Genomic DNA, 15088 nt, shown 5'->3' on the forward strand with positions numbered 1-15088 from the left:
TACCCTAGGCAAAAATTCATGGTGGTAGGTGACATTGCCTAGAAAAATCAGAAGTTCTTTGATTGATGTAGGGCGCTGAACCATCACAATAGCAGAAACATGTTGATGCAGGTGTTTGAGGGTCTCACAAGAAACTTCAAACCCAAAACAATGATAGAAAGTTGAAAAAATTGACATTTGTCTAAATTACACTTCAACCAGTTTGGTTGGAGAACAGAGAAAAAGAGTACAGAGATGCTGTAAATGTTCCTCAGTGGAGGCACTGGATACAACAATGTCATCCAAATAGTTTGCACAACACAGCACAGATGCTATAAGTTGTTCCAAAACCTGTTGAAAAATAGCGGGAGTGTTGGTGCCTCCAAAAGGCAACCGAAAGTATTGGTATAGTTCCAAATCGGTATTGACAACTAACATATGTTCTGACTCAGAATGTAAAGGAAGTTGTAAATAGGCATCCAAAAAGCCAATTTTTGAGAAATATGGACCACCTGATAACTTTGCAAAGAGTTTATCTGGCACTGTATTGGGTAGTATCTACTATAGATTGTGCATTCACAGAAACTTCAAAATCGCTACAGAGGCATAACTGGCCTGATGGTTTCTTCACTATAGCTAAGAGGGTAGACCATTCACTTGAAGCAGTAGGCTGAACAACACTGGATTCCTTGAGGTGATCTAATTCATCCACGACTTTTTGCCTGAGTGCCACTGGGACTGGACGGGCACAGAAAAAAACAAGGCTGAGCATGTTTCATGGTAATGTGTACTTCAAAATTGTTGGCACACCCCAGTCCAGGAGAGAAGAAAAAGGAAAACTCAGAACATAATGCATTTAACTGTGTATACAACACTTGTTCAGACACTAAATTCGCTTCATGTGAAATTGTAAAACCAAACAACATAAAAACATATAATCCAAAAAGATTTTCCTTACATGCATTATCTACAACAAGGAATATAAGTGACTGGACTACTGACTTGTAGATCACAGGGGGCAGTGAATTGGATGAGAGTAAGAATACTCTGTTTACTGTAATTTACTAACTTTCGTGACAAGGAGAAGGAGATGGGAGAAGGGAGCCTAAGTACATATAAGTCTGTGAGTTTAACAAGGGTACCGCACCTTGCATGGGGAGAACTTTACAAAAAAAAAAAAAAAAAAAAAAAAAAAACGTATCCTCATTGAAAAGCTTGTTTTGTCCAACAGAAACAGGCAATACAATATTTATGTTCATTTCTGCAACAGGATCACTGTGCTGAATTTTTTCATTGCAAACAGTAACAATGTGACCTGTTTTGTTGTCCACCATTTTGGGAAGTCTGGGCACTCATGGTTAGTGAAACAATAAGGGCAGGATAGGAGCATGGAATGTGTACATTGCTGTTTGCTGGCCTGTTTACTTTGTTGGTGTGGCTGCTGCTGGGAGCGAGACTGGCTGCCTTGGTTCTGTTATCGTTTGTGGACCACCATGACCATGTCTTCCCCCTGCAAATTATCTGAAGATTGGTGTGGACAAGAGAGTTGGATTGCTGATACCTTACAAAGTGACTCAGTTTGGTTACCTGCAGCTCGCAACACTTCAGACGACTGTGCAGTACCTGAAACCTTGGAGAGGGGGTGGATTTTCACACTGGAGGACATGTTCTCACACCTCACAATGCGGAGCTAAACAAATGATAACATCCTTCACCATCTAATCAGCATGCAGCTCTTTATGCACATCAGATATAAAATGATGATGATGACTTAACCCGTGGAGTTCAGTAGTTTGGTAGGATTGATTGCTTTTTAGAGCAGTAAATCTCAACCTGGGATGCAATAACATGGGTGCACTTACAGTAGTATTTTTAAAGAAGTTCACACATTTGGTCAAACGTTTAAGAAGAGGGATCCTGCAAAGCAATGAGTTGACATACACCTTGATACACTCTTCACAATATCTATGACAGGACAAGGCATGACGTAAAATGGCATCAGTAAACTCAAAACCTTGAAAGTATTGTTGCAGATGTTTCTTGTATGCATTCCATTCCTCAATGGACTCATTGAACTAGAAAAGGGAAGCGGATGAACCAGGTCATCATGGACGGCAAAACACCAGGTGACACAGACTAGGGAGCATGCCAACTAGACAAAACAGAATCCAATGATTGAAGTACTTGAGTTTGATTCTCCAGCACATATGATTGGTTCCAGTGCTGTTGGAAATGATTCTTGCCGTTTGATCAACTGACATAAAATGTCCTCCATAACACCATTAGCCATTGTGAAAATAAACAAATGAACCACAGTTGAAATTTGCACAGAGAACAGGACCACAGTTGTCGCCAATTGTGTTGCAGTTATTTCAAGTACAACATGGCCAGTAGACTGAACAGTTTTATTCCATGAATCATTAACTACTTGAACACAGTATTTAAGTAACTTTCAGCAGGAACCAATTACGTGCACAAAGAGCTGTAGCAATACACCTAGAGAACTGAGGCAAAGCATAGCTCGGCTAGCCTTCTCTCTGCCACACAAACACACACACACACACACACACACACACACACACACACACACAGACCTGATTTGAAAGTAAGTGCATGCATCACTTCACTGAGGTTAATTCATTCCTGTAACATCATCTGACACTGTGACTTTCTGCTTAGTTCCCTGAAAGAGGAATGTCACTAATGCCATAACTTTTTAATTGCTGATAACATTAAATGTGTTGCATTTAATGAGAGCTGTACCTACTGATTTCACTGATGTTACAGTATTTTCACCATGGGGCAGTGTTTTCTAAATTTTGAGTAAGTTACTGTTCTTCCTTTTTAGCAGAAATTGATATAAATACGTATGAACACAATTACTCTATTGATACAGTCTAATAAAAGGGATTTAAAGTGCAATAATTTTATGAATTCAGATGATTTTGAGAACAGAATTGTAAAGTCTGGCATTTTGACTCACATGAATTGTGGCAGTTTTAGCAAATGCTTGCCAATCTAAACTGTAAGTGCACTGTAGCTATGAAATTGTAAAAAAATAGGACTTAAACTATTAATTTTGCTAGTCTGAGTAGCAATTCAGCAATGAGTTGCTCCTTTAACATGACTGTCATCTCTGACTCAATGCTTCAGTGTGGATCATCAAAGGAATTACATTATGTTGTTCTCTTATGCATAACAAGATGGCTGTAAAAAGATCAACTTGGGTGAAAGAGATAGAAGGCAGAAATTTGAAACAGAAAATATTATGATATTAATTCTTAAGATTTTAACAAATTCTTTATTGCACATAAATAATATAAGGTACAAAATACATGTTAATGTTCAAAGTCTGATTGCTTGCATTCAGTTTTTTCTTAGCAGGCAAACTATATGCAACTTTAAGCATTGACACAGGTTATTGTATATGAACATATTATCTTGTAATGGCATTTAAACATGTTGTTTGTCATCATGATTATCTTTGTCATCATCATCATCATCATCATCATCATCATCATCATCACTGCCATATCTCCTTTAAAATACAGCTAGAAACTTAGGTTATTTTAATCACTTTTTTGGCTTCATATTTATTGTCTCCCCTGTAATGTGTCTTCATTCTTCAAACGAAGAGAAGGAAAAATTGCATGAAGAAAAAGTAAAGGAAAAAACTGTTACATGTGTGTGGTTTTTGCGTAAATGCTCATGTTTAATGATTAAACAAAACTCCACCCACTCACCTCAGTGCTGTAGTGTGAACTGCTGGTAATAAGAAGAATCATACTGGGTCTCTACACTTTTAATCAATGTTGCAGGTACACTGGCAATGCCTAATCATGACAGATGTGTAGGTAGGAAAGCATCAGGTCAGTATCCTTTATATTTGGCTAAACTCAATCTTTTGGATTTTCATTTGTGGGAGTTCCTAAAAGAACTAATTTATGAAAATGACATTCCAAATACAGAGTTGCCATATCTTGGAAACCTGAATAATCATTTGACACCATTTGGAGGTCTTTAACAAGGTGTGGCAGGCTATAAAATGAGTCATGCATATGTAGCAACAACAGGAGAGTATTCTGAACATTTGCCATGAGCTTAATACAATTTGAATATTTGCTATATCTCATGGTAAAATGTTGTTTCAATAACTACTCAAATACAAAGCACTTGTGGATACAGATTTGCATTATTATTTTCATTGTTCTCATGGTAGAAATTGCTCCCAATGTTTGGTCAAGTTTGTTTTGGTACACTCCTTACTGTGCCAAAAGAAATGCAAGGGGCTACAAGATGCAAGTTGAGAAAGCAACAACATATTGTGTACTGTCACTTCAAAGTGCACCAGCTTGCCAGCAGTTCTTTTCCAGATTGCTTGTACAGGAACACAGACTGGCAGGTGCTTACTCATCATTAGTTCCACAAACATTTAATGCATCTCTGACATAGAAATACATGAAACAACAATTATATTTGTGATATATAACATGGTGAAAGAGACAGTAGCACTATCTGAATGTAAGTTTAATGGAAAACTTTGCAAAGCTTTGTTAGAGGTATTTGTACTTTGTCATAGATGAATCTACAAACTAAACATAGAAAATATTGAGAGATTACCTTGTATGCCATCTATTTCATAATTAAAAATGACAATAACATATTTTTGAGCCTTAATAGAATTTGCAAACAACCCCATTACTTTTGTACAATTGTAATGAATATTTTACTTGTAGGAACCCAGTATAGTTACTGTGTAGTGTTTTATGTGATTATACTTCTTCAGAAATTTATTCTTTTATGTATTACACTCACTTATCTCAGGTTTCAATACACAATTCATGCATATATATATATATCAATACTTATTTCCCTACAGTTATACATCCATAACAGGAACACAGTTTCAGTAATTGAGATTACACCTGAATTGGAAAGAGTAGTATGTAATGTGTGCTATACACGATGAATGTAAGGACTTATAAAGCGTATTATGTTGTACATCATCTCCATGTCCTTAACTCATTTGCCTCCTGACAACAAGGAGTGCCTTATGCAACAAACTCAGTACACACTATTTACCAGTGAATCAAAGAAGTGACTTGTCTTGTATTACTGGTGTTACCGATGGTGACTGTGAAGAGCTTGAGTTGAAAACATTGAAGATCTGTACTACAGAGTAATTTAAAAGTCTCAGAAAGGCACGTAGGAAGTCGAAGATGGCTTCGGAGTATGACACCAGTGTCCACAATAACAGCCCAAGGAACACAGCTTTTGTTATTTTGTCCACCCAGTACATTCTGAAAATTGAAATGACAGTTTATAAATAACATTTAAAACAATAATTGCTTCAATAAATACAGACAACTGATTATTATTTTCACATTTTTAAAGTAAATTATCAATATGTTAGTTGTATTCCTGTTATGAAAAAAAGGGAGTCCCTCGTTCCATTGGCATTCTTATCTAGTGATTAATATACGTACATGGAATACATAAAAGAAGTAAAATATATTTTTAGAAGTTGCATTGAACTGTTCTGCTTTGGCACTCTTCAGGTGATTGCACACTAAACCTTGACACTAGAGGTATTGTGCTGATAATATGCAGCCTGTAACTTTTTTTCTCATAATTCCTGTCTGTCATGCAACATATCCTTTGTATAATATACAATGTTATTATGCCAGTTAGCATCATTAAATGTAGTGAAGATAGGAGAATTAGCCATAGAAGATTAGCATAGGAGCATGTTACGTGTTGTTCAATATACCTTGTTCATATGGAGTAGCAAAATTTTTAACCGCAGGTTTGGCAACTGGAAGGCCAAGGGTAACAACAGGTGATGATAACTGGTATATGCTGTAAGGGACTATAAGGAATGAACCTTCTTTGCTGGATGTTCTGACCAGGTTTTTCCATAAGGCACTGTGACTGCTCATATATGTAGAGCAATAGGTGACAGTTTATCCTTCAAGGCAAAATTACTCAACCATGCATGGTTCATTTTATGGATGAATATTGTGAACAAAAAGACAAATTAATGGAGTTATAATATGGACTAATGAGTCTCACACAGATGGCTTATAGTGCTCTCAGGAGATGTGTTGTTGCTCACAACTGTTCTCCCCAGACCAAACTCTGCCAAGACAGCAACTGTGCAAGAAGAGTGGCAGTTATCACTGGGGCATGTTACATGTTGTTTGCTGTACCCTTGTTATCATCTTTATCATCACATATTGCTGCAGGTGCATTGTTCAAGAGCAGTTCAACAGGTATCCTTCTTAGGACTGAAGGTGAAGTTAAAAAAAAAAGAAACTTAATAATTTTTTTTAATGTATATACCATTTCCCAGTATTTTGGACATTTTTAAGCCCCTCCAAAAATAGTAAAAATCAAGATTTCTTAAGTATGCTTCTGTTTCAACAGTGATCTCATTTAAGCAGAATTTTTCTGTCTGTAAGTATTTTTTTCATGTTTGGAAACAAGAAGAAACAGTAGGGAACTAGGTCAGGCAGCTAGGAAAATGGAATAGTCACTATTTTGTATGCATTATTGGTGGCAGTAGCTTTGGAAATCGAGTGTGCCTTGGGAAAAGAAGAAGGCACAATTCGAACAGCTATCCATCGTGGTTCAACTTGAAGCTGATTCTTCTTTCAGGCTCTCGACTGTGTGAAGAAGACATGTGCCATTGATGCCTAGAATGTTTGGCAGGAATGCCATAAAAACTATGAGTGCACAACTGTACTTGCTTTCAGAAATTGTCCACCACTTGTTGCATTTATTGGTCCTGAGGGAAATACAGATGATATGGATCCACATGGACAAATTCACTGAATGTAAGGAAGTGAATTGTAAAGTTTTCATATTCTTAATGAATCCATTCATCACAAAGTACATTTTTTTAAAGGAAGATACAAAACAGCATGCATGTAAATTGACCAGTGAAAGGAACAAGAGAAGTACAACCATATCACACACATGCACTGAACAATTACATAAAACCACTCTGTTTTTTTCTAGTAGAATGAAGCCTAAAACACTTTTGGTGTAAAGTTAGTGTAAGATTGATTAATTAGTTCATGAGCTCTGGCAATATAAGAAAAAAACTTTTATTTTATTGCTACATATAATACAGATATCTCAACATTTTTCAATCATGTAATCTAAAAATTATTTTATCTGACATTATATAGCTGTGTTTTCATATGTAATTTACATTACCTATTGGTTAAAACTGGACTAAAATTCAGACAGTTGACTATTACCAACAGTTTAGAGTAACCCAAGGCTAAATTAAAAATTGCACTGCCTAAAACATTTTTCTTGCTATCTTTATCCATCGGAGGTCACCCTTGGAATAGACTTCATTCACTGTTAGTGTCACACACACACACACACACACACACACACACACACACACACACACACACACACACACACACACACAGACGAGATGCTTGTTGAGATATATGATTATGAATAAGAATCAATAAAAATTATGTCTGTATGTAACACTTAATGATGTATGTGGTATTTTTTATATTCTTCTTTTAATTGTGCTTTTGTCACACATTAATGCAGGGTTGGAATAATTCTTAACAGATTTGGCATGGTTAAGTTAAGTAATGGCCATATGCCTTTTCTGTTGCTGCACCATTACTCTTTGTCTGCATGTAGTTTTATTTGTGTGAAATGGAATGAAAGTTTTCTAAATATTTGTGAATTGTGTAACTGAAGCAGGAATTTGTTACTAGCCTAATATTCAGCTAGTGGGATGTGGGAAATCACCTAAAAACCATATACAAGCTGGCCAGCACACTGACCCTCATTGTTAGTCCACCAGACGGATTTGATCTGGGGCTTACACACATTCCCATCCTGGATGCAGTGCTTTAACACACATAGCTATCCAGGAGGGTATTTTTTGTTTTATAGCCCATGTAAAATCTGCTTTGATAGTGATGGTCAGACTTGTGATTATTTCTGTGTTGTACTTTGTGGTTTGATCACTAAGTGGATAAGAACCACCCCACAACTCCACATTCATGATTCAGTTCTCTGCTAGTGTGGGTTTTTACTGTGAGTTATCATTTCTTTCACTTCCAGCAATGATTTTCAAAAGTAACTAAAACCTGACAAGTTGCCCCAGGGTCTGGATTCCATGTTATACTGTAGGCTTCTTTATAACTGTAACTGTGTGGGTAAAACAGTTCAATAGACAGAGCTAGACAATGTAATACTGTCAGCCCGCCCCCCCCCCCCCCCTGTCCCCCCCATCCCCCTCCTCCAACACACTCATGCAAAGTAACGCACTGTTGTTTTCAAAGAAGCCTTAGTTCAGGAGAAGATTTAGTTTATAGGAAACAATCTTCTAGATTAGTAAGCTGGGCTGCATTTGGTGGGCAATTGCTTGATCACAAGAAAAATGTTTTTAATTATTATTTATTAATCCTGGTCAGGTGGCAAAACTGCATTGTAGACTAAACTAATGTCTAACAATGGAGAGTCCAGGATGGATTAACAACAATATGGAAAGGATACACTGCTACTCATCACATAAAGGAGCCATTGAGACATGGACAGGCACAATGAAAAAGTCTGCTAAATTGTCATAAGCTTTTGGACTAAGTCCTTCTCTGTCTGTTTGTGTGCCTGTTTTGATAGAAGGATTGGATTTGGATTGGATTGTTTGGGGGAGGAGATCAGACAGCGAGGTCATCGATCTCATTGGATTAGGGAAGGGCAGGGAAGGAAGTCGGCCGTGCCCTTTCGAAGGAACCATCCCACCACTTGCCTGGAGCGATTTAGGGAAATCATGGAAAACCTAAATCAGGACGGCCGGACGTGGGATTGAACTGTCGTCCTCCCGAATACGAGTCCAGTGTGTTAGCCACTGCGCCACCTCGCTCAGTTTGGTAGAAGTACTTTGTATGAAAGCTTATAACATTTTAGCAGTGTACCTGTCTTTGACTCAGTGATCCCTCTACATGATGAGAAGCAATCCATCCTTACCACATTGTTATTAAACTAATGTCTAAGGTTCATTATATTATAATAAACAAATGTCTGGTACTATACGCAGTAATCTTTGGAATCTGTTAGTGGACATCAGCAGTATACTCACTACTTTCTACATCTTTTTATATGATCTAGAAATCGCTATACAGTGCATGATGGAGGATATTTCAAAGTAACAACTGCAGCCCCTTTCTATCCTCCTACATTTACATATGAACCAAGAAAACGAATAACTTACTGTGATCCCCTATAAAAACCCTAATTTGTCTAATTCCCATGATTCCTGTGTTAGATATTGAATGGTGGCAGAAGAATTGTTCTGAAATCCATCTCAAATATTGTTTTTCTGTAAACTGATCCACCCCAGTTACATGAAACCTCACATTTCAGCCAGTGATTTTCATTTTAATTCTTCCAGGGGGCTCACAGTTCTTTTGTGAGTTTGTGTGTGGCGCACATGGGGCCCTGAGCTATTGCAGACCATTCTGCCTTCCCAGGCTGCATTTCCTTCACTGCGCCCCTTCTTCGCCATCCTGGCTCCTTTGCTGCTGCCCCCTCTTTTGGTGATTTTGTTTATGTTGTGCTGGCTATCTGTCTGGTTCCCTGTATTCCTTGTGAATTTGTTCCTTTTGCCTGTTCTCTTTCATCCTTTTTGGTCCCCATTTGTGGTTTGATCTCCATGTCTAAATTTTCTGTTTTTAGTGTGAGTGATTTGGGGAAGAACTCCCTTCTTAATGCCTACAGCATGGATTCCTTTCCTCCCCTTCTTCCTTCCCCATACAGCCCCCTCCACCCTGCTAGATCACCAGCATTAGTGGCCAGTCTGTATGGTGTGGCTGTTATGTATCCATCTGGCTGAGCCTCTGGCAACACAAGGATCACACTACTGATACCTGTGTTGTTACCTCCACATGTATGCCAAGGAATGGTTGCTTGTTATCCTGGAGCATAAGAACTTCCAGCAATGGTCACCTTGTCAGATGGTCCTTGCTGTGGTAGGGTGGCACACATGGGGAAAGCCTATGATCGGAATGGGTGGATGTTTGGTGCATGAAGCATATCAAGCTGCAAAACTTTGTCTGTTCACAAACGGCTGTCTCTTTGAGAGGTAGCAGGTCACTGAATGCTGCTTTGTATTACTCTGCAGCCTTCCCTGGAAGGAGGGCCACACCCACTGTCTTGGGATGAAAACTTTCCCCACTACCTGGTTGTACCAGGACACATTCATTGCCACAAAGCCATTATTTTTTGTGGAGAATATCCAGGACAAGTCTGGCAAAATGGAGTCCCTCACTAAGATGCAGTCAGGTTCCCTGTTGATCAAAGCTTATCCTGCCACCCAACCTGTAGCTCTTCATGCTTGTGATCATCTTGGCAATGTTTCAGTTCCTATTACCTCTCATCAGTCACTGAATATGGTCCAGGGAGTGACGTTTCACAGGGGCCTCATCCTGTGAACTAATGAGAAACCCTAGGCTAATCTGGAGCAACATGGCATTTGTTTTGTTTGACATATGCACAAGGGTGATAAAGACCTTTATTTCAGCTTCCAATGGGGACATCTTCCCAGAGAAGTCAAGGTCACATGTTACCGATGTGACATGAAGCCATACGGCCTGCCACCATGAGGTGCTTTCAGTGCTTGTGTTTTGGGCATACATCTCCCACCCTCTGTGTGGTGACTGTGGCCACCCATTCCATGAGAGAAGCCCTGGTGTTCTGCCACTTGTGTGTGTAAATTGTCATTACTGCCACTCTCCATGCTTGCCAGATTGCTCAATTTACAAGAAAGAAAAGAAGATCCAAGAGTAAAAGCCCCTGGATCATCTATCTTATGCTAGTGTTGATTTATTCTTCTTTTGCCTCTGTTACTTCCTTTCCCCTCCTACCTCTTCCTTTTGTCTGTCTCATCCCCCTCTCATCTCTCACTCCCCTACAGTTCCCATGCTCTCCCCTCTGGCTGCCACTCCCCCTGTTTAGCCAACGAAGTGCCCCAATTCTTCAGGAACCTCCAGTGATGGGGCTTCCCCCCCCCAGCATCTCTCAGAACAGAGGCCTGCTACCACAACTCATCCATGGGATGCATCATCTGTGCACCCCAAGGTCGCCCACTCTGCAGAAGCCTGCTCTCCCTCTGGGCCCTGCCCCGCTCAACCTCCAAAAGAGGAGATGAAGAAACATAAGTCCAAAGGCATTACTATGATGACCACTCTCCAAAATTTTGTGGTTATCAGGTGTTCTGTTGGAACTCTGCCAGCCCTAGGACAGTATCTGGAGAGGTCTGCACTTTGGTTCACACCAATGTCATTGGTGACTGGACCACCCTTGATACCAACCTGTAAGCAATAGCAGTATGAGTGTGAATGAGCCCAGCAATCACCATTTACAATGTATAGCTTCCTCCAGGTAGGCCACTTCTTTGTGTTGACCTCCCTAACTTAATATAGCAACTCCTGCCCCCATATCTCCTCCTTGGGGACCTCAAAGCACACCATCCCCTGTGATGGAGTGCTACTTCGATGGGTAGTGGTCTTCTAATTGACCAACATATTACAGACTGATTTGTGTCTCCTCAAATGATGGTTCCCCTACCCACTTCCGTACCACTCATGGGACCTTTTCTGCTACCAATCTTATGATCTCCTTCCCCGCTCTTGTGGCTTCCCTACATTGGTCACTCCATGATGATCTCTGTGACAGTGACCACTTTCTGGTGATTCTATTGTTCACCTGCCACTGCCAGCAGACAGGCACCCACGTTGGGCATTCCACAAAGTCAATTGGCATTTATCTGCATCTGCTGTGTACTTCAACACCTCTCCCTTGGATTGCATTGATGCGGTCATGCAAGACATCCCTGGCACTGTTCTTCATTATACTGGCATTGCTATCCCCCTATCCACCGGTCCCCCCTGGTCATTGACAAGTACAGTGGTGGCTGTTGACAAGTACTGTGGTGGACCAAGAATGCAGCGGTCACTATCCAGGACTGCTGACGGGTACTGCAGTGATTTACACGACACCCTTCTTTGACCAACCCTATTGCTCTTAAGCATCTCCATGCTAATGCTTTCTATCTCATTAAGCAGAGAAAAAGGAATGTTGGAAATGCAATGTTTCCTCCCCAGAGACATATGTGTCTTCATTGCAGGTTTGGTCCATAGCCTTCTGGGCCACCAGAGACAATCAACCAGCCCAGGTTTTACTCTACAGAGTGTGTCTACTGTGATCCATCAGTCCTTGCAAACACCTCGCGACACACTTTGTCACAGCGTCCGTGTGCTCTACCTTTCTCCAGCAGAAAGACTGAGTTGAAGAAACCTCCCCCTATTTCAACCCTCACTAAACTGAATCCTATAATGAACCCTTCATTGAATGGAAATTCTTGGATGCTCTTATATCTTCACATGACACGGCCCCAGGCCAGGATTCCATCCACAACCAGATGATCCAACACTTTGATGTTACCCAAAGGCAACATCTACTCAGGGTCTTCAACCACATTTGGCTCATTTGTGTCTTCCCCTCATTATAGCAAGACAGCAGAGTTATCCCTGTCCTTAAGCCTGAGAAGTACCCAACGTCTCCTGACAGCTACCTGCAGATCAGTTTGACCAACATGCTTTGAAAACTGCTCAAGAGGCTGGTTAGCTTCTAATTATGATGGGTACTTGAATCTCAGGGTCTTTTACCTGATATCAGTAAGCTTCTGGGAAGGACGATGTAGAACTGATCATTTATCTCACTCGAGTGTGTTATTTTGCATTTATCCATATCTAAGAGAATGGAAATACTGTATAAGTCATTTTGCATTTTCTTATACCATCTAAGTGACAATACTTTCATTAGACAACAGTACTGTAAACAAATAATTGTAGTGGTGCTATGCTATAATCCTGTACACGACTTTTGGATATAATGATAAAATCTTCTCGGATTGACAGCCGAGTCAATGCGCCATTTCAGCAAGTTTCTTACTTGCCATCTTCAGGTGACTTCGCAGATATGCACTTGATGACATGCATATTGCAATGAGTGTTCCACATAGGTACTATTCGTGTGATGGCATGCTACAGCATGTCTTCTCATAAATACCCGTGTATATTCAAACTCCCAAGGTGTGTTCAAAATGAATTGACAACAATCAACAGTGCACTCCCAGAGTTCATCAACGCTATCAGCAGGGCTGTAATGCACCAAAGCTTTTAAATTTATTTAGACAAAATTCAGTGGATTCAATTCAGGGGACCTAGGCTACCACTCTATTGGTGAGCCATGACAAACACACTTGTTATCAAAATGGTGTTTAACAGTACTTTGGAATTCAGGGTGATGGTTATAGATTTGTTATTAGTGCCTCACTTGTGGTGTCTTGAAATAAAAATAGTCTTATGCATTGAGAGTGTTGTAATGTTGACATAGTTGCACTTATGCATGTATCATATTGTGGAACCCTTTGGTTTCTCAACTAACATTTATTAGGATTATTTGCTTCTGTCATTGTTCTCTACTCAGCCTTTCCATTTGCCCCTATAATGGTCAAACACTATGTACATCTGAGTAATCAATGTTTCCTTAGATTAGCCATAAAGTGTGCTCCATGTGATTATGAGCATTACAGTCGAGGATGACAACTGCAGCTGCCAATGTGGGTGACTTGATACTTATTGGTGTGATTTGTGTAAAAAATCCCCTGTTCGGCAGATCTATTAGTAAGGAGCATGTTATTTCTATGTAGCATACATTTATAAAAGTGATGCATATTAAAAGTCCCAGAGACTGCATATAATCTTATATGCTGGTGTATGTATACTTACATTCGCAGATGTCTTCTGGCAGCTGGAAGTGTTTCTGGTAGCTCTTTCAAGATGTATAATCTTGCAGCCCTTATACAATCTTCAAAGTAAGCATCTATATCCAAATCATCTCCATCGATCTTATAAAGAAGCCTTTCCCTTTTGTTCAACTGTTTTCTAACTTCAAGTGCAGAATCATTTATGAACTGCCACTGATTGTTTGCATAGTACTCAAACACCTCAAAACCTTTCATGATTCTTCGTTGAACTCTCATCATTCTGAAAAGAATAGTCATAAGTCACAATGATTATATTGGCAATGTTAATAAATGATCATTCAATTTTATATTTTATTAGATTATTTCCATAATTGTATTGTTATGGCACTTTAATAAAGAAATGCTTTATATTGGCCTTGTTCTGATGCAGTCAATAGGGCCACTGAATAAGTGGTCTGCTACTAGCATATTGAGTGGGGTGAATAGTGACATCTCATGTTACATTCCAACAGCACACATTACTTATATGTGAATGTGGAAGGCTCTTGTGTGTCCAGCCAGGTGAAACTGTGGAAACCATGCAATCTTTTGATGGAAAACATTTACGGTTCCAGTCAGGCAGCAGTGCTGAAAAACCATGACTTACGAGAACTGTCATACTCATCACTATCACCTTCTGGCAATGTGTTGATATGAAACTTCTCCTAAACAGGAGGGAGAGCTATTGGTGAGGCAACGCATGTGAGAAGCTGTATGTCAATAGTTCAACCAGCAGAGTTCAGCTCACTTTGTGGGTCAAGAATGCCTACACCACCAGCCCATACAGTGTTTCAGCACTTTTCCAGAAGATGACAGACATGTCACTTGTTGAAATGTCACAGTCCAGATGAAAACAACTAAATCAGTCAGACACATACTGCACAAATGGTATCACTGATCTGACTACATTACCAAAAACACATCTTCGATAGGTTTTAGGGACCCGAAAATGTAGCATCTTTTTTTGGCAAAATTAGATCTTTCTTGGCAAAATTAATATCCTTTTTGTACATGGTTGTACACACAAATTTAAATTTTTTCAATGCTGCATGTCTATAGGAAAAATTAATTGCAAAAGAGATGATTGGGAATAAAATAATAACATGGAATAAATAACTTTTATTCTCTATGATAAGAGCTTTTTGTGTGGAATATTTCCTTTTGTAAAATCTTCAACAGTTTTTTTCTGAAATAGTCTTTGCTTGTTCTGGTACCCAGCTCCAGGGAAACTGAATGCTGTCTAGAGGAAATGGGCCT

The 15088-nt window shown here is 39.4% G+C and overlaps 1 protein-coding gene across 1 annotated transcript in view; it reads right to left on the bottom strand.

The window, feature by feature from the left end:
- Positions 1-3281: 3281 nt before the first annotated feature.
- LOC126419008 (putative fatty acyl-CoA reductase CG5065) overlaps positions 3282-15088 on the bottom strand; it is a 251137-nt gene continuing 239330 nt past the window's right edge. Inside the window, exons 8-9 of the mRNA XM_050086060.1 lie at positions 13815-14072; positions 3282-5279 (exon numbers count right to left, since the gene is read on the bottom strand). Coding sequence (XP_049942017.1) covers positions 5069-5279; positions 13815-14072 — 469 coding nt within the window. The 3' untranslated portion in view covers positions 3282-5068. The remainder of the gene's footprint in view (positions 5280-13814; positions 14073-15088) is intronic.

The sequence above is a fragment of the Schistocerca serialis genome, chromosome 9, assembly GCF_023864345.2.
Source record: "Schistocerca serialis cubense isolate TAMUIC-IGC-003099 chromosome 9, iqSchSeri2.2, whole genome shotgun sequence".
Classification (NCBI taxonomy): domain Eukaryota; kingdom Metazoa; phylum Arthropoda; class Insecta; order Orthoptera; family Acrididae; genus Schistocerca; species Schistocerca serialis.